The 19,531-nt window shown below is 39.9% G+C and overlaps 2 protein-coding genes and 2 long non-coding RNA genes across 4 annotated transcripts in view; 3 read left to right on the forward strand and 1 right to left on the reverse strand.

Moving 5' to 3' along the window:
• The window catches only part of LOC311063664 (adhesion G-protein coupled receptor F1-like), a 32,775-nt gene extending 20,595 nt beyond the window's left edge, over positions 1-12,180 (forward strand). Inside the window, exons 15-17 of the mRNA XM_084083194.1 lie at positions 11,263-11,285; positions 11,377-11,437; positions 11,934-12,180. Coding sequence (XP_083939320.1) covers positions 11,263-11,285; positions 11,377-11,437; positions 11,934-12,004 — 155 coding nt within the window. The 3' untranslated portion in view covers positions 12,005-12,180. The remainder of the gene's footprint in view (positions 1-11,262; positions 11,286-11,376; positions 11,438-11,933) is intronic.
• LOC311063667 overlaps positions 1-14,018 on the reverse strand; it is a 44,770-nt gene extending 30,752 nt beyond the window's left edge. Inside the window, exon 1 of the long non-coding RNA XR_014602628.1 lies at positions 13,948-14,018. This is a non-coding gene — a long non-coding RNA (uncharacterized lncRNA). The remainder of the gene's footprint in view (positions 1-13,947) is intronic.
• LOC311063668 lies at positions 5,983-7,880 on the forward strand. Its single transcript, XR_014602629.1, has 3 exons — positions 5,983-6,183; positions 6,464-6,636; positions 7,746-7,880. It is a non-coding gene; the product is annotated as an uncharacterized lncRNA (long non-coding RNA).
• Positions 8,500-10,010, forward strand: LOC311063666 (adhesion G-protein coupled receptor F1-like). The gene has a single exon (XM_084083196.1). The coding sequence runs from the start codon at positions 8,569-8,571 to the stop codon at positions 9,889-9,891; it is 1,323 nt and encodes a 440-aa protein (XP_083939322.1). The 5' UTR covers positions 8,500-8,568; the 3' UTR covers positions 9,892-10,010.
• Positions 14,019-19,531: the final 5,513 nt, after the last annotated feature.

Consider the following 19,531-nt stretch of genomic DNA (forward strand, 5'->3'; position numbering starts at 1 on the left):
AGTGTTTATCAACTATAATGAGCATAATCAAGTATTCTATCAACTGTACAACCTCATAAGTTGAATATCAAAGATATGAACACATACAGTGTGCAGTGTAAAAACTAAATTCAATAAACATTTTGGAGATTTAGCTCATTTTTCATAACTCCAGATTTTAACCATTGATAAAAGTGTGATATTATAATGTCATCTATAAATGTGTACTGTTGCTACTTGACAAACGCATGTCTGACCACTTTGATGTACATGAGAAAACTTGTACATCACTTGTCTATTTCCCTCAAGATAATGAGCTACTTGAGATGACGATTAAACAGAGTAAAAAAAGGATGAAGAAGAATGCATGGCCTTTTAGGAATTCTGCATTGGTCAATGTTATGCAGGCAAAATTATGTGTGATTTTCTCATGGAATAATATTAAACAATTTTCAAATGTAGAATGTATGTGTTCTTTTTCTCTTTAATAGGAAACCTGTCAGAAATACGTATTGAGCTTAAAGTGGACATCCCTGTTGCCACTGCATCAGTGGGTTTGATAGATGCTATCAGGGACATGCTGGTGAATTTCTCCTTCCCTGTCTTGATCTCTGGGAGTTTAACCATAACAGATGTAAATCTAACTCCAGGTAAGAACATTTAATGATTTATTTATACTATTCCTTGACCACTGATTGAACGAATGTGCCCGAAGAGAAGCCATTTTTAAATTGTTTATCATTGGTTGGGGGGTCCTGGAAGGGGTTCTGACCATTTTAAAATAGCCAATCTACAAGCTCACAACGCATCATGATGTGACATGTTGTGAGAAAATCGTTAAATGACAATTTGTGAATATTTTTGAAACATTTTAACAACACAAATCTTGTATGGTTGTCCCTGGCACACAAAATGTAAGATGGGGGTCCGCGACCAAATACATTTGGGGGTCCTCCTTGGTATGAAAAAGTTTGAGAACCACCGATTTAGATGTATTGCCACTGTTGACTTATAATAATGCAGATATTTTTAGCCAATGTTGTTCAGTCCAGCTTTCCAACAGATTGGTCCCAAACAAGATATCAATGTATAGAGTTCCCGGAAGCTCTCGTTTAAAACAGGAACAAAAAAACTGCAGACTAGATTGCCATGGCTAGAGTCATGAAAACTGAAGCATCAGTTAATCTAAGCTAAGGAATTCTGTTCAACAGGTCTTGCTCAGTGTGCAACATCATCACCCACAGGTATGATTACGTTTTTTCTTCCCTGAAACATACTGTAGGGTTATGTGCTACTGTACATGTCAAAATTTACGATATATATATATATATATATATATATATATATATATAATGAAAGTATTGCCAAAATCTGGCTACACTTCATGTAGGCTAGCTGGGCAAGTTGTCCCGAAGTTGTCCCGTTACTGAGCAGAAAACAATAAAAGTCACTAAACCTGAGTTGAGTCCAACTAGACAAAAACAATCGTTGAATACAAAACCTTTTGTATACAACTCCCCTACTTCACTGTGCTATATTATTTATGTGTGTGTTTAAGGAACGGCTGGGTCCATTTGGTTATGTATATCTGTAAAGAGGGACCAGACAGAGGGAAATGTTTTTCTCACTACTGCCCAAAGGTCGCCATGAGTACTTCTGGCTAACGTACGGTGAATGCACGTCGGGTTGAGTTCAGTCCACAGGTGGACGGATAGAAAATTAGAGAATAATTTGACAGACAAACGTGACGAATCTGTCTCCCCCTCCAGTCCCTATGTTCCACGGTTCTTACGGACAGTATGTATGACACTTAAGGTGTCAATAGAACCTGAGTCACGTTTTTTGCACGTTTTGAGGTTAATAACACCATTGAGGCACAGATTCCCCCACCACGCCCCAGTGAGCAGGTGCTACAGCTGTCAGCAGCTGGAGTAAAAAGGGCCTTCGCCAGCGTCAACCCACGCAAGGCGGCGGGACCAGACAACATTCCTGGGCGTGTGGTAAAGGAGTGTGCAGAGCAGTTGAAGGATGTTTTTTCAGACATCTTTAATATCTCGCTCAGCCAGGCAGTTGTGCCCACTTGCCTTAAGAGCGCGACCATCGTTCCAGTGCCTAAAAAGTAAAATCCTGCCGGTTTAAATGACTTCCGACCTGTGGCCCTTACACCTGTAGTGATGAAGTGTTTTGAGCGGCTTGTCTTACAGCACATCAAGGGCAGCCTCCCTGCAAAACTCGATCCACTACAGTTTGCATATAGAGCCAATCGCTCCACAGACAACGCTGTCTCAACTATACTCCATCTCACGTTGTCGCATCTAGAGAAAGAGAACACCTACCCACCTGCAGTTCACACAACCTCTCCCTGAATGTGGACAAAACAAAGGAGATGGTGGTCGACTTCAGGAGATCCAGGATCTGCCATCACCCACCGCTGACCATCGGTGGCGCCCCTGTGGCAAGGGTAAATAACATCAAGTTCCTGGGGGTTCATCTGGCAGACGACCTGACCTCCACTACTAACACCACGGCCATCATCAAAAAGGCCCAGCAGAGGCTATACCCCCTCCGGAGGCTCAAAAAGGCAGGCCTTCCTACTCCTCTCCTCACCACCTTCTACAGGGGCACCATTGAGTCCATCCTGACTTACAGCTTCACCTCCTGGTTCGGCAGCTGCAAGGCAGAGGAGAAACATTGGCTGAACCTGGTGGTGAAGACAGCTGGGAGGATCATTGGTGCCTCTGTTCCCTCCTTGGTGGAGCTCTATGTTGAGCGCTGTACACGAAGAGCCACCAGCATTATAAGGGACCTCCATCACCCTTCCCATGGCCTGTTTGCCCTCCTACCCTCTGGGAAGAGGTATAGGAGCATCAAGGCTCGAACAAGCAGAATGCAAAATAGCTTCTTCCCGAGTGCAGTAAGGACTGTCAATGAACTGCGCCCCCTGCCAATCCCCCCCCCCCCCCCAGGCCTACTGACCTAAAATGATGCGATTGTGCTTGACTGGACATGATGTGATATTGCACTTTTGAAATGCATAACAGCACTTTACTAAGACTATGCTGGATTGCACCATGGCACTTTACCTACCATACCTACTGACCTGCTGTGTTGGTAGCTTTTTTCTAGATGAATTGCACGTCAATACATACAGTATTGGGTTTTTTAAATGTTTGTCTATGCTGTTTTTATGGTTGTATGCTGTTTTAGTCTGGGTCTTTTAAGTTTTTAGATAGGCTTGATGTTTTATGTTTTTATGTTACACTGCTAGTGACTGAGGGGGAACGATATTTCATTATTGTATGTATGTAAGTACATGGAGAGAGTGACAAATAAAGATTCATTCATTCATTCAGTCAGCAGATGGGTGTCTGTAGATACCCATGAATGTCATTCCAAACTGAACCTTCAGAGAAAGCCACTCAAAGCACTTGGGATGTGAGACAGCATTTAAAAGTGTAGAAGACTGACTAGATTTAGTATAAATACACACCCCACCTGGACTACTGATCTGTCTGCTCTAAATACATTGTAGTTTAAAAGAGCCACTTTAGAGCCCCTGGTTCCCTTTTTGAGCCACGTCTCACCTAACAACGAAATGTCAGGATTAGTTTGACAAGTAAAACTACAAAAATCTAAATTAAGGACTACTAGACTTCTAATATTTAAGTGAATTATCCCAAGCCCTTTTCGATTCTTAAATGCCAATTTGGTACAGTAAAGACCTCTACACACTGTACGATATTTGAAATGGTCGGCGAGTGAACAGATCGTTAAGCATTTCACATTGCACGAGTTTCCCTCTTGAAATCGGGCTAAATATATCGTTGTGATTCTCGCACGATTGATTGGTCGGCGACAGGGGTTCACTGAGTGCAAGATATTTCACCACGATGTGATCCCGACCCAATACATACATTTGTTTTTATTCCAAACGTCTCACGAAAACGTGAAAGGCTCCCGTGATATATGCGCGAGACCGAGACAGGACGCTAATGATTGACATTAAATAATTCTCAATTTCTCTGTATTTCTCTCTCTCTCCCTTTATGAAACAAACGTTTCAAAAGTCAACCAGGGTGCAATTCAGATCAGCAGCAGTGCTGCCGTGTCCGCTTATTATAAGCGAGTTGCTTGTAATATTGGTGGTTGCACAGACACAGTGGGTGCGTTTACATGCACAATATTTATTCATTCAGAATGAACTCATTCCGAATAGAAATGTATACCCAACTGTTTACATGGCACCTGAATAAAAGTTTTCCTGTTCCTCAATCGTTTACATGAGCAAAGCATTCATTCGGAATAGAACTCTGGTCATGCGCAGAGTGCTTCGGGCCAGGTTGGGGGAGGGGGACGGGGGGAGGGGGAGGGGGCGGGGGTGTTTGACAGGTAAACATATTTATTATTTACCTCTGGCAGCCTTGGTAATGAATAATAACAATTAAGTCACGGCTGCCAGAGAGAAATAATAACAAGCCACAGCTCACAATCAATCAAAGCTGCCAGCTATATAGGTAAATGAGGAAGAAGAGAAGAGAGACAATAAAACAAGTTAAGAGAGAGAAGGTAGAGAGAAGGTTTGATAATGGAAGCACACCGCATCCTGGCTACGGCCATTGGTCTGCTATTGATGAGTTTAATGCAGCAAAATCAGCTCCTGTTATATTTGCTGCTGACCCGGAGGAGGAGCCGGTCGGCGGAGAACTACGGGCGTCTGCGACTTGGGCTTGGAGCGCCAGACTCCACATGGCTTGTCACCGCGCTAGCCAATGACACATGCGCAAAAGAACAAATGTATACCAGTCTGATACCAGTGCGTTTACATGGGCAATGTAGCCCGATTCTATCGGTATATACCAGCCCTTCAAACCCGAAAGAAATTTCATTCGGATCAGACCGGTATGGCCATACCGATGCGTTTACATGAGCATTTCTATTCTGAATGAGCATTCATTCCGAATTGAAGTGGAATAAACCTGTCCATGTAAACGCAGCCACTGAGAGCAGAGTTTCATAGTATGCTCCACTTGGGCGGAGGCCGCGTTCGCAATAAACAGCCCCATCGCCGAGCAGGCTCGCTCACTCTAACAATCTGTTTTATCATGTTTAACTAATACAGGACTGGACTGTCTGGACGCTAATATTGCGGTTCTGTGCGGGAGGAAAAGCTACGGTGCATGGCTGTGACGTAGCCTAAAAAATGGTGCAAAAAACATTAAAAGTAAAAGTGGGCGCTCTGAACTCTCAATGACCCCAATGAACAACCTGCCGACTCCTCAATGAGCTGTTGTCACGGAGATGACAGCCCATTGAGCCATAATACAAGTGTAGGACTACACAGAGAAAGTATGGATTTATAATGCTTTAGACAACGCATTATAAATGTAACTGTGTTGTTTTACATTCTTTTGCCTAATAAAAATTTCAATCAATCAAAATCGGATCGCGCCACGCTTCATATCAAGGATTAAAAGCAATGAATTTAATGAAATTGTCCCACAGTATTTTAGTGCCATTGCTGTTTAGGTGCACACCATCTTTCCTATACAGATTAGGGATACGGCAGAGGTAATCAAAGTTAGGAACCTCTTTCTCAGACTCAGAAATAACTGCTTTAGGTGAAGGGATATCCTTAGAGCTGGGAGAGAAATACAACATAATAAGGGAAGGGAAGAATTATACTGTGTTTGGTTGCAAAATTATAAGACAATCTTTTTTTTTTTATTATCATTGTTGTCACCAAGTCTGTGGCATAACCACAGAGACCACTCTCCAAAAAACTATTAATAAAACTATTCTTGAAAAAATACTTTTTACTTTCTTGATAATGCACTTTCAATGGTGTATGTTTGGTACACCCTCTACTATACAACATATAACACTTGTACACTTTTCTTTGTACAGTAACAGCAACTCTGACAACTCTTCCGACTTCAACAATTCTGACAACAACAAATTCAACAACTCCAACTCCAACAAATTCAACAACTCCAGCTCCTTCAACAACTACAACTCCAGCAACTCCAACAAGTGCAACAACTCCAGCTCCTTCAACAGCAGAGGGAAATACAACAATTGTTCCGAATCCATCAACTCCAACTCCAGCAACTGCAGCAACTACAAGAAATCCAATAACTAATCAGAATCCAACAACTGCAACTCCAACAACTCCAGCAACTACAAGAAAACCAATTCAGAATCCAGGTATCGTATTACACAGCAAATGAAAACAATGAGAGTAATTGTCTTTAAACAGGTAGCTTCAACCAAACAATCACACTGATCAAAGATGCATTCTGTTTTGACATTTCCCTTAAAAGCATGGAATTGCATGACACATGAACTCAGAAAAAAAGGGACTGGAATATAAATTACTTTGTGGCATAACAGAGACCACTTTCCACAAAACTATGAATTAAAATCATCTTGACCTTTTGAGAGTTCAGTGCCATAGTCAAATACAAACTTTTATTTCTCTCCTCAGTCTGTCAAAATCATCCCATTTTCGGTAGTGGAACTGTTGGGCAAGTAGCTAAACCAGGTTGCAAAGATGATGAAGTGGGAGAGAAGACAGCTGTTTGTAAAGCAGATGGAAACTGGGATATACAAGACAACTGCATCCTGAAAGTGATTGATGACCTGTTTCTTCTGTCTCTGGTAACATCTAGTCAATTGCTCATGTATTATGTATATTATGACATGTTTGGGGTGTTAAAATTGGGAATACAGTATCAAATCAAGTTCAAGTTGTTGAGGCCAACAGTGGTCTCACACACTTAACATTAAAAGGCAGGTACATAATCTAAGCCATTCAATAATGTAGATGTAGCCTTAATCATACAGTATACAGTACAAGGCATTCATTGCAGATACAGCAATTGTGGGGAAAAAACATTCCATTAAAATAAGTTAAAGCAGGGTGTCTGTTGGCTCAGTCCTTGTGAGTCACAAGTACAAATCCAACTCCTTGCATGTACCATCTCTCTCTCTGCCCTTTGGTTTGTCTCTCTACACTCTCCTGTCTAAATAAAGGAGAAACCAAAAAGTGAAATGCCAAAAGATCACCTTTGGCTGTAGATGATGAACTGTGTTATTTGTGGTAACCGTGTAGATGCAGAATAGGTACACTGTAACTAATAAAGTAAACAGTCAAACCCTGACCGCACCATTTCGTGCTATGCAACATCTTGATTGATGGTTTAAAGTTGCCTTTTACAAAGGACATATTACTGACCAGATGCAAGATTTTGTTTAGCACCATCTGTGACCTCACCCTTCACATATGGCTCTTTTTGACTACAAGAACTAAGCGAACCGTGCCATGTTAAAGTATTTCACAGGTTCTGGATTTGTTTCCAAACCCTACACCTCGGTTTCAGATAAGGTTCTCAGAATCTAATTTGGGCCCTGCTCAGGAGGTGGCATTAACCCTGAGTTCTGGGAATCCATGAGAGGAGCAAGTCGTGCTGTTGCTCTGAATTTGTAAATATGTGCCCATGTACGGAGAATTCTCACAAAGGTTTCATTAAGAATCAAATCACTCTTTGTTCAGAGACAGACACAGACAGATACATAAAAATGATTAAGTAATAATGAAAAGTGATCGCAGTACTCTGTCACAGATATAGACATTACGATGTGTAGCGGGCAGGATAACTATAACAGTGGCAAATATTCATGACATTTCAGATATTTGTGACAAGGTGTTAACTGCATAGCTGTCACTACAGATACAACTTATACAACTACTAACTTTTATATTTCAGAATCTGAATGACACGATCATTTCAGGGTTTCTGGAACAGCTCCGCGAGCTCACTGCCAACAACACTGAGAGAGTGGTTAAATCTCCTGCGAACATTGGCCGCATCGTTGACACACTGAGTAATGTGGCAAAGACATTTATTCCACTGGATAAAAAACTAATGACGGTAGGTAAAGTAGTAGACAGTATTTTGTACCTATAACAAAGACATTTGTTTTTTTAAATGTGACAAATAAAATATTCATATATTCACCATCTGTAAAAAAAAAAAAAGATTTGAAACGTATGGCCAGAAATAGTCCATGGAGAACAGATTAATTTACAAAAACAATTCTTCATACTACACAATTATGTTTGGACAATGTTATGTTTGGACAATGTTGACTTTATTTATATTCAGGTAAGTTGGGTAATGTTTTAATAACTGGACAAAACTAATTAAAAGTCTAAAAGTAAAGCCATTCATGGAGAATTGGTCTCTGTGTGTTATGTATGATAAATGGCCAAAGCTGTGAATATGACTGTGTTGATGCAGATATAGTCCGTTTACACAGTTTTGTATTGTAATGATAGAATTGCTTGTTTTCGCATATCTGGCTGAACAATACCAACTAGAAAAACCTCTTCAAAACATAACATTTGGATGTAAAAGGTATTTTTTCCTTGTTTTTCAGGATACCCTGAAAATTGTAGATATCCTCATATCTGATGCAACAAGAGAGTCATGGATATTTTTAAATGATAACTCCACCAAAAGCAAAACTTCAGATACAAGAAGTGCCGCTGCTCAACCTCAAAGTGACAGCTCAAACTTATTGAATGCTATGGAAACAATAACCGGTAACCTTACCAGTGACGCTTTTGTAATTCAAACACCGCTCATTACCTTGAACAAAACCACATTCACTGACACCTATAACAATGATCTGAATTCATCTGTTGAGATAGACATACCAGTATCTAACATTCCTCGCAGTGCAATCACCACTGTGATATTTGCCTCAATGCATAATGTCCTTCCCGCAAGAAACCCCACCAACAATGACACAAATTCCACTGTCATCAATGGAAATGTGGTTCTAGTCAAGACTGAAGCCACTATCAACAATGTGTCATTCACCTTTGATATTTTTAATGAGACTCTGGGCAATGAGACTCTGGGAAACCCTCAGTGCGTCTTCTGGAACTTTAGTCTCTTCAGTGGTCTTGGCGCATGGGACAGTGAGGGATGTGTGTTGGTGAGTCATGCTAATGGAACTGTGACATGCAACTGCAACCATCTCACCTCCTTCTCTATCCTCATGTCGCCCTTTATTCCGTTTGACAAGGAATTTCTAGTCATTCTGGACTTCATAACCTACATTGGAGTGGGCATATCCATTGGTTGCTTGGTCATATGTCTCATTATTGAAACGGTCATCTGGAGAAAAATAAGAAGGAACACCACCTCCTACTTACGACATGTGTCCATCGTCAACATTGCTGTGTCACTCCTGATTGCAGACATTTGGTTTATTATCGGAGCAGCCATTTCAGAGCCAGAGACAGACAACGTACCAGCATGCACTGCGGCAACTTTCTTTATCCATTTTTTCTATCTGGCCCTGTTCTTTTGGATGCTGGCATCAGCTTTGTTGTTGTTCTATCGCACAGTAGTCGTCCTGGGGAATTTGTCTAAAAAAAGTATGCTAGCTATTGCTTTCTCTCTAGGCTACGGAGCACCTCTCATCATCGCCATTATAACCATAGCCGTAACTGCACCCAATAAGAATTATATCCGAAGAAACGGGGTCTGCTGGCTGAACTGGGACCTCTCCAAGGCACTGTTAGCGTTTGTCATCCCAGCCCTCATGGTAGTGGCCACAAACCTCTTGATCCTCATTGTGGTGATATACAAAATGTTGAGAAGCAGAACAGTAGGAGAATCGTCGCGGTCTGAAGAGCGGCATGTCCTGGTGACCATCGCTAGAAGTTTGGCTGTGCTAACGCCTTTTTTCGGAACTACTTGGGGTCTGGGAGTAGGAACCATGGTTTCTCCACACGACAAAGGAATCCATATTGTGTTTGCACTCTTTAATTCACTACAGGTATTTGATACAGAGCATTTAATATTATGGAGTAATGTACAACTTATGAATATGGAGTAACGTTTATGGTTTGAATAACACCATGTGTTATTCAAACCATAAAGTACAAAGTACAAACACAGTTTTGTGTTTGTACTTAATTCTAACCTCTCAAATACTAATTTCCTAAGCTACAGACGTTTATTTATACAGCACATACAGTATATTACTCAGTAAATACATCATTATGATATTTTGATATATGTCAGTACACATGGTAACAGCGGCATGAGGCCATTTTAAATGATCTCAATGTATTTTTAAACAGGGATTCTTCATATTGGTGTTTGGAACACTGCTGGACAAAAATGTGAGTACATACTGTATGTGTATGGAACATTGCAATGAATGGCTTTCTGAAAGCCTTTACACTACATATTTTTACCACATGCCCGGCCTTTTTTTTTTTTAACAGAACCACAAGGGTGACTATTTCAGTACCTAATGATAAAAAAAAAGAAGTATTATTGGGGTCAAGATTCAATTCAAAATCCATTCTCAATTGAAAATAGATTTTTGATGCAGTACTCCCGGGAAGTGTCTTTCAGGTATTTTTTTTTTTCACAATATGCACAGGCAGCACACACACTTCCTCAGCGTGATAAGATCATTGCATGTGTTTGCGTGCTGCTTGTGTCTATTTAAAAAGTACCTGAAAGACACTTCCGTGAGGGCTGGCATTCTTCTGTTTTATCTCACTGATCTGCACAATCTAAAGCAGTGGTTCTTAAAGTAGGGACCGGGGGCCCCCAGGGGTCCTTAAGGGGGTTTCATGGGGGTCCCCAGCAAACTTTGTTAATATAGCATGAAATTCTGTTTAACCACTTCAACCCTATACTTTATACTGCACATCGGCTATTTGAAAATACCAGATCTACAAGCTCATTGCATGCGTTTGTGTGCTGGAGTGAGTTTGTACATCTGCTATTTTCAAAGAAATCTTGAAAAATAGTTAAACTTATGGAATGTGAAATATTTTAACAACATAAATTATGTATGGTGGTCCCTGTCACCAAATATTTTCAGATGGGGGTCCGCGGTCACATACATATTCATTTAGGAGTCCTTGACATTGAAACAGTTGAAAAATTTAGAGAACCACTGATCTAAACTTAAAGTACATTGTGATTGCTGAACTGGCACAGTGAGCATCCTCACTGCTAAGGAGCTCACCATGGCAATCTTGGCTTCCAAACACTGCTATTGTGGAGGCTTTGGTCAAATAAAATAAATAAATTGTCACCCGTCATTGAATATTGCCCTTGTTACTTTACGCGGCGAGGAGAATGATAACCTCTATTTATTTCAGGGCTTTAGATGTATTCATTTCTAATCTCACTTTTCTGATTGTATTTCAGATTCGATCAGGAATTAAAATAAAGCCATTTGTCTCAAGTTCTGGTTCAGCTACAAGGGTAAGAGTTGTTTCGACTTTGAATCACAATTCTGTGGTGAACAGTGCATCAGTCGCATCTCAAATATCTGTATATTTGGTTTTCCTTTCAGAGCATCCCCGAAACCTTGTCAACAAGTCAGGGCTTCTTCCGGAATTTGAGAAGAGGACGAGGTATGATATCCTATATTAAAATTGCCTAGAGGGTGGGTGATCGAGCGGGAGGGCGGACTGCAATTTAGGGCTGGATTTGAAGGCTGTGTAGCAGCCTGAACATCTAGTCTGTTATAATCACTTACTTCTGAAAGGTCATTGAAACTGACTTTTCTACCTCTGGCACATGTCAGTGTGAGGAAAATTGGCACTTCAACTGAAAGATTTCATTTTTTATTCCTTGTTCACATCAACGGGCATTGGGCAAGTGCAGCCAGAAAATAACAATGCTAACAATCATTCAGTAATTTTGGTTTTATAGTTTCTGAAGGACAAAATATAGAAAACATTTCCTGCATTTAACAAGAATCTAGTGAAGAAAGTGTAACAAAATGAGCTGGTGTCTGGCTCGTCTTATGTCTGGTACAGTATATCTTTTAAGATGTTATCTTCCCTCATGCATCACTTGTTCCATTGCTGTACTGAACATGTCATGTTCTCTTCTCTTTTATATCAGATGGTTACAACGTGACTTCAGGTGCAACATCTAGCAGTACTGGTGCATCCGAGTCCTTTGCCAACAGTTAACAGCGCAGCAGGCTATCAACACAAACAAGCCAGATGGCTCAGGAGTCACAGAGAACAATAATTCCTCAGAGTGTGTGTGTGTGTGTGTGTGTGTGTGTGTGTGTGTGTGTGTGTGTGTGTGTGTGTGTGTGTGTGTGTGTGTGTGTGTGTGTGTGTGTGTGTGTGTGTGTGTGTGTGTGTGTGTGTGTGTGTGTGTCAGGCCAAGTCAGTACCACGACACATTTTCTTCCACAAAAACATATGTTTTATATTTTTCTTTAAATATTTAACTTAAATGTTATAGTGGAAGTCATATATGCCAGATGAAGCACCTCATTGTCATCTGTACAAGGTAGTTCTTTCTACAACAAATTCTACAACATCCCACCTGAAAAAGTAGAATCAGAGAAGAAGAACCAGAAAATTATGTGGATCCCAGGATCCACATAGAAACGGTGTGGCTCTAATGTGGATCTCAGACTTTATGTGACCAGCCTGTGACATCCATTCATGACAGCTATGGAAGAACTAGAGAGGGCACAGAAAATCCCTGCCCACTCATTTCAATCAAAGTTGCTCACACAGCGCATACTCCCCCGGAAGTATCTCTCTCCTATCGCAAGGGGGCCTAGAGAGCATGTGCATTAGGGTCCTTGCGTCAGAAAACCCTCCTGGTCCTGGGGACTTCTTGGTGACATCGGTGATCATGTCAGTCGTCTATGACGATGATGTATGCCTCCAAATTTGGCTAAGGTTTCAGTGCGATCAAGGTGCCTTTGACTTCCATTATAAAAGTAAAGTTACATAAAACATGTTGAAAGGATAAAACTTGTTGAAAGAAAATAGTGGATGTTCTGTGGTCTACTGGCAGCGTACATACAAAGTTTCCGTTCAACTGTTTGTGTGTCCAGATTAGCACTGGACACAGACACACATACAGACCTGTCCCTGTTGTGATAGACAGCGCTACACTGCAGGCAAAGACAACTGAGTTACTGTCTGTTTAAAGGCAGGATGTTCCAAAAAGCAAATACGATGAGCAAATAGTGTACATCAGCGTTACTTAGTAAGTTGTCTTTCCAGAGAGAGAAATAAAGAGCAGACATGTCATTTAATAATTATAATAATTTGATGCTCAGTCCATTGGGGTATTTTTTTTTGTCATTGTACAGTATATTTGAACATACGTGAAATTTTGTCCCATGCATTTACTCATCTTAACTCGTAGGATGTAAATACGGTGTTTGTATTTTATTTTAGTATTTTACTGTATGTTTTTTGTACTAAAATGTATATAAATAAATATAAATGTATTATATAAATTCAAAATTGGTTTGTTTTAGTTTAATTTGCCCCACCTAAATCACTTACTGAAAGGCAAATCACAGTGGCAAATTTAGACTTAGACAGGGCCATCAGTAAACTCTAATATTAAACAAACTGGATGGTGTCGGACAGTGGACGCCTCAGCAATGAATTGTTGGTTGCTGAGAGACTGCTCAGTGTGAATTAAATTTAGACCAAACTGTCAGTCACTGCAGAACGTCACTGCAGAAAACGTCACGGCAGAAATTGCAACAGAAAATGGTTATAGAGCACATGAGTGCCATTAGACGCAAGGACATCAAATCTCCAGCTGCTAGACCTTTTATGGAAGCTGGCCTGTGATGCATAGTTATTGAACAAGTTAGGAAATCTCAAAGAGGTGGTGATTTGGACTCTAGACTCCTTCAGAGTGAAAGCAGATGGATATTTCATTCACAGTCTGTCAACCCATGGAGGCATGAATGAGGACCTCTCCCTCGAGCGCTTCCTATGAATCTCTTTTATATTTAATGGTTAGATTATTTTGTGATATCTATATAGGATAGGATTTTTTCTCCAAAATACTTTTTTTGATCCATGATAATCTTTACATTTTGAGTTGTACAGAATTGGACAGGGGATAAAGTGTTTTTTTCTACTATACTAAATGGATTTTCTAAATTGAGAGATATTTAATTTGTGAAGCATGTTAAATAAGAACTTTCTACAATACATTACATTACAGTCATTTAGCAGATGCTTTTATCCAAAGCGACTTACGACAAGTGCATTCAACATAGGTAGGGAACCAAACTACTAATCACCAGAAGTATTAAGTGCATTCTCTTCTAAAACAAGCAAGTAAAAGTGCAATATATCAGCTACCTACATGTACTTTCATAAACAGATGAGACAAAATAGGAAAATCAAATGAGCAAGAGCTAAAACAAATAAGTGTATCGAATAAACAAGATCCAATAAAATACAACAAGAATTCGTACAACTAGTTAACAACAAGTAGGCTAGACGAAGAGGAAGGATAGTGTTTCCTGAAGAGGTGGGTTTTCAGCCTGCGGCGAAAGATGGGCAGTGACTCTGCTGTCCTGACATCAGTGGGGAGTTCATTCCACCACTGTGGGGCCAGAACAGAAAAAAGCCTGTGACTGTGTAGATCGGCCAGAAGGACCACTGAGCGACGACGAGGCAACAAAACCAGTCGTGGTTTGTTGTTTGATGTATAATATATGTACCTTTAGTCTTTGATTTGTATATGAAGTAATGTTGTATTATTTTCCCAGTAAATACCATAGTGATGGACTTGCCATGCCATCCCTGATGAGCACCTGGGTTGGCCTATATGAGAAGCATGTCAGTTGGTGGTTCATATGGCAATGCTGAATTGTACTGGTATTTCATATAGTTTGTTTTAAATTCATTGTATTGAGCGCCCTCTAGTGGAAGGTTTGTCCAGTATAAGAAGCCTATCACACCTGCATCTAATTTAATTGTAGCCATGTTGAGCTGGAATGCAGTTCACCCTTTCTCTCTGTGAAGCTCTGAAGACATATGCCTCTTCAAATTCTAAGTTTGAAGAGGCATATGTTTCAAATACTGCACTTTATGTTGATGTATTGTGATTGCATTGACAAACGTATGTTTCTATGTCATCCCTGTAAAGATTCTACATTTTGTGTATTTTTGAGTAAGTGCCTTACTGCAGCTTGTTAACTAGACCATGTGCTCTGTATGTTTGAATTCAGTGCATTTCTTTGCATAAATATTTGTACTGTACCCGTTTTATTTAATGTTTTGAGCATGGGATATTTGTATTTGTGTTACAGTTTTACAACTACAGTATAAAAGAGAAGAGGAGTAAAGAACCAAAAACCTATTCATGTGTTACCTCATTCCTGACTCAATGTTAACTATCTGTCTAGTTTGGCACCTCTTCAAGTGAGGACACTTATAGTAAAAAGGCATTAATACAACTCAACAGGCTTTACATACTGAAAGTGTTTTACGGGTACAGTACATACATCTTCTAAATCAGTTGGAAAAACGCAAGAGATGCAGCGCCATGAGCATGCAGAAGACGGTCAGTCACTTAAAACAAGGTTAAGGTGTGATAGCTACAAAGCAGCAAGCTCCAGCAGCAATAACCCAGCAGCAGGCCTGAAACGGCTTGAGGAAACCTCAGCATCAGACATGGCATGGAGGACACACTTACTTTTACAATTTAGGCATTTAGCAGATGCTCTTTTCAGAACAATTTGAAAAGTTCCTGATTAGAGTAAATGACATGAACCCTAAACAACTGGGTAAATAGTCACATACTAGAGCACATAGAAAAACAATTTAGTAGCCTACTGTCATGTCAAATAAAGGCACACACACACACACACACACACACACACACACACACACACACACACACACACACACACACACACACACACACACACACACACACACACACACACACACACACACACACACACACACACACACACACACACACACACACACACACACACACACACACACACACATTTTTTGAATAGCCAAAGAAATCTTAAAATGACACGTGTTCCCCTCCCGGCCTTAAAGGGTTAAGTCAATTATGCCACATTTAAAAATAAACTAATTTATTTTCACATTGAAACACTTATGGGGTCATTTTAACTTGGCTTTTATGTGCATCCCTGACAGTTTTTACGTGATTCAATATTTAGATATTTGATATTCATATATATAAACCCACTGTAACTTGAAAACTCCAGAAGCCAGTGAAGGAAAACACACAATCTCTGCTTGTGACTATACTATATCCTCCTATGGAAGGGGGGTGACACTTTGGACTAAACATATTAATTAATACCACTCAAATCAAGTAATATCACTATATAACACTAACTAGCTAACTTTGCTTAATCCAAAGCTATAAGCAACCAATTCATTGGCAAAATATCCTGACAGTAAAATCCTCAAACATGTGACTTTTATTTTGAAGGTCCTATAGTCTTTTTATTTTATTTGTTAGTATTTTATTTAACTTTGTTCTTTCTCTTTTTTTTGCTGCAGCACTTGCAGTACAAAAAAATGCCTATAAATAATATGCAAAATGGGTTTGTTTTGGTTTACTTTGCCTATCAAATCAGTTAGACAGAACTTCTTCTCTCTTCACATGGGCAATGACCAAGTTGTACCCAAAGGCAAATCACAGTGGCAAATTTAGACTTAGACGAGGCTATCAGTCAAATCTAATATCAAGCAAACTGGATCTTGTCCGACAGTGGATGTCTTAATAATGAATTGTTGGTTGCCGAAAAACTGCTCATTGTGAATTAAATTTGGACCAAACCGTCACCAAAGCTGGTTACAGAGATGAACCGTACTGGCCAAAAAACTACACTCACTGCAGAAATAAAGGATCATTAACCCTGGTGTCCCAATTCTGGACATATCATTACAGTCGGTGAAAGGTTTCAAACATTTTAAGAAATATTCAAACATTTTAAAAATGGCAGATCTACAGTAGAAGCTGTAGATCGGCATCACAGAGTTCCTTTGGTATGGAATGAGTTTCAGGAACCGCATGGACTTATGCAATTAAATGAATTTGATGATCAAAATGATCAAAATGAAAATGTTGTCCCATAGTCTGCAGCACAATTACAAAGCATCTTACCTGCCTTCAATGTATGGATATGTTTTTTATTTATATTTTTTTTATTAATTGTCTGTATGTTCATGTTTGCATTGCCATTTTGAATCTCTGTGAGACTAATTTGGTTGTATAAAAGCTAAATAAATAAAATAAATGTATATGGCACCAAAATATGCCTATAGCAGGGTGTGTCTGTATCTCTGTCTGTCTCTTCACAGCACACTACATGAAAATGGTGCCAAATAAGACTAAAAGTGGTTCTTTGGTTCGTAAACAAAAATGCAAACTGTTTTGGTGCACATTTGTAAATTTTGCTATGGAGAACTGTTAGGAGTGTGTAAACTAAGTGGAACAATCAGTGGCATAACAGGATCTTTGCCCCCTATACAAAACTTGTATCTCTTTCCCCACAAAAGTAGACCAATCACAGCTCAGCTCACATTGCTATGTGCCTACAGAGAACCAGTGGCGCCCTCCTCCCCTCCACACAAGCTCACGTTAGCATCATCATTGGTGATGTGTAAGTATTGTTCAAGAAGATACATTTTACAGTGGGCTACAGTGATACAAATATGTATATAATGCATATCACTGTTGCCTAATGTAAAAAGATGTAAAGTAAAGTATTTCTCCCACCACTGTTACTGCTAATTAACGTGGCAGTCTGGAAGCCTCTTCAGTTGTACAGTTCACTCTGTTATTAGACCCTGTGTATACAAGGAATTAGGGGCTTTGGGGTGGGTACTGTATAAGACAATGGTCAAGACATGCATCTGCTCCTCTGAAGGGTGGTCCAGAGTAGACAAAACATGTTTGTTGAAGATTAGACAATACAGTGTTGTCTGGTAACCACAACAGGGGCATACAAGGTCGAACCCAGTCTTAGTGATACCCTAGTTCCTAGGGTATACAGTATAATCTTAGTATGTTTCTTATTGACAGTTTGCTGATATAATGCTATGATCACAAGATTGCCCAAAATCCTAATCTGATCCTCTCGGACAGGGATTCAATGTTTTGAACTATCTGTTGAGGTGATCAACTGAATTAAACAACCTGATGTTCGCTTTCCTCCCCAGGTACGTAGTCAGACTGTATCTTTATTATTCATATACAAATTATTGACTTATTCTGTGCATGTATTGTTCTAATTAGCAGCCTAAAATAAGATGTGAAAGCAATGGTGGTTTTCACTGTCTGAATGGGCGATCATGACATCCTTTGGTTAAGTGATAAAGTGATAACTTTAGAGAATATACTGTACCAAGTAAAAGCTGAACGTCAGCTTATACTTGAGCTGAAGTTGGCCGAAGCAGACAAAGAAAGTCACAACAACAACATAGCACTCCTATTCTGCCTGTTGCTACTGTATTTGTGTAGCATTTGTACACAACGGATGTTGAAGGATTTATAGGGTTGTTGAATGATTTGCATAGGCTGTGCATCAAACATCCTATTGTCCTGCTTCTCCCAACAGATCATGCTACAATGTATAAATAGGCCTACAGCCACCAAACGTTAGGATACCACAGCCTGGGTTACCACAGGGAATACATTTGCACCTGCCCCCTACATTTAAATGTTTTGCCTATAATGACATGGATTGAAAGTGGTTAAAGAAAATGTTGACAATGAGCATGTCCTTGAAAATAGCATTATATTAGTTTTCTATGCATTTAGGACTACTTTAAGAACAAGAAGGTTGGTTTGAAGACATTGAAAAGCAGCTTGGCTTCAATCGCCTGTGTAAAGGAGGGAGCATTTTTGACTAAAATGTAACTTGGCTTCAATAATTTCTTAACCAGCCAACTTCAAAGATTTTCAGAAGATCTACAAGCTCACAACATTGGCTATTTTCGCTACTTTTGTGTGACACTGTCATACAACAAAATATAAAATAGGGCTACTTTTATATTTTCTATTCATATGTATGTTTTGCCCCGTCCGTCCGTCCGTCCGTCCGTCCGTCCGTCCGTCATTCTGTCTGTGTACAGCTAATCTCTGGCTCCGTTGGCTTGCTCGCAGTCAAACTGTGCACACACACTCCCTGGATACCACAGCAGAACCTCTGCCCCAAATTTTTCACATGGGCCTTTTATTGCGCCACCAGGAGGCCGATTTGTGCAAAACATATTTTTTGACAGTACTCCTTCAGATTTTGTCCAAAAATCCCGCACATTGGTACACAGTATATCTATAGTTATTAAACGAAATACGTCTTTCAGATTTTTCATATTCCATCCTGATTGGCTTAAAATGGCTTCCAAAGTTTGCAGGAGTGCTCCGTTTTGAACAAAATGCCTCAAATCATGAACACAGCATGCAATTTCCTTGAAATTTTGCACGCATATTTTATTTCCACTATGCCGAGGAAGAAATGCCACTTGAAAATGTTCAAATCGGCCTCATGGTGGCGCTATAACAGGCTGATTTGTGTTTTTACCTATAACTGCACCGATCTGTGTAAAACTTTGTAAGCGCACTCCCTAGAGGTCAAGGCCCTGCATCTGCCTTTTATAGCGCCACCAGGAGGCCGACTTATGTAAAACATTTTTTTTTATATTACTCCTTCCGAT

Source organism: Gymnoscopelus microlampas (assembly GCF_963454915.1).
Source record: "Gymnoscopelus microlampas genome assembly, chromosome: 16".
NCBI lineage: Eukaryota > Metazoa > Chordata > Actinopteri > Myctophiformes > Myctophidae > Gymnoscopelus > Gymnoscopelus microlampas.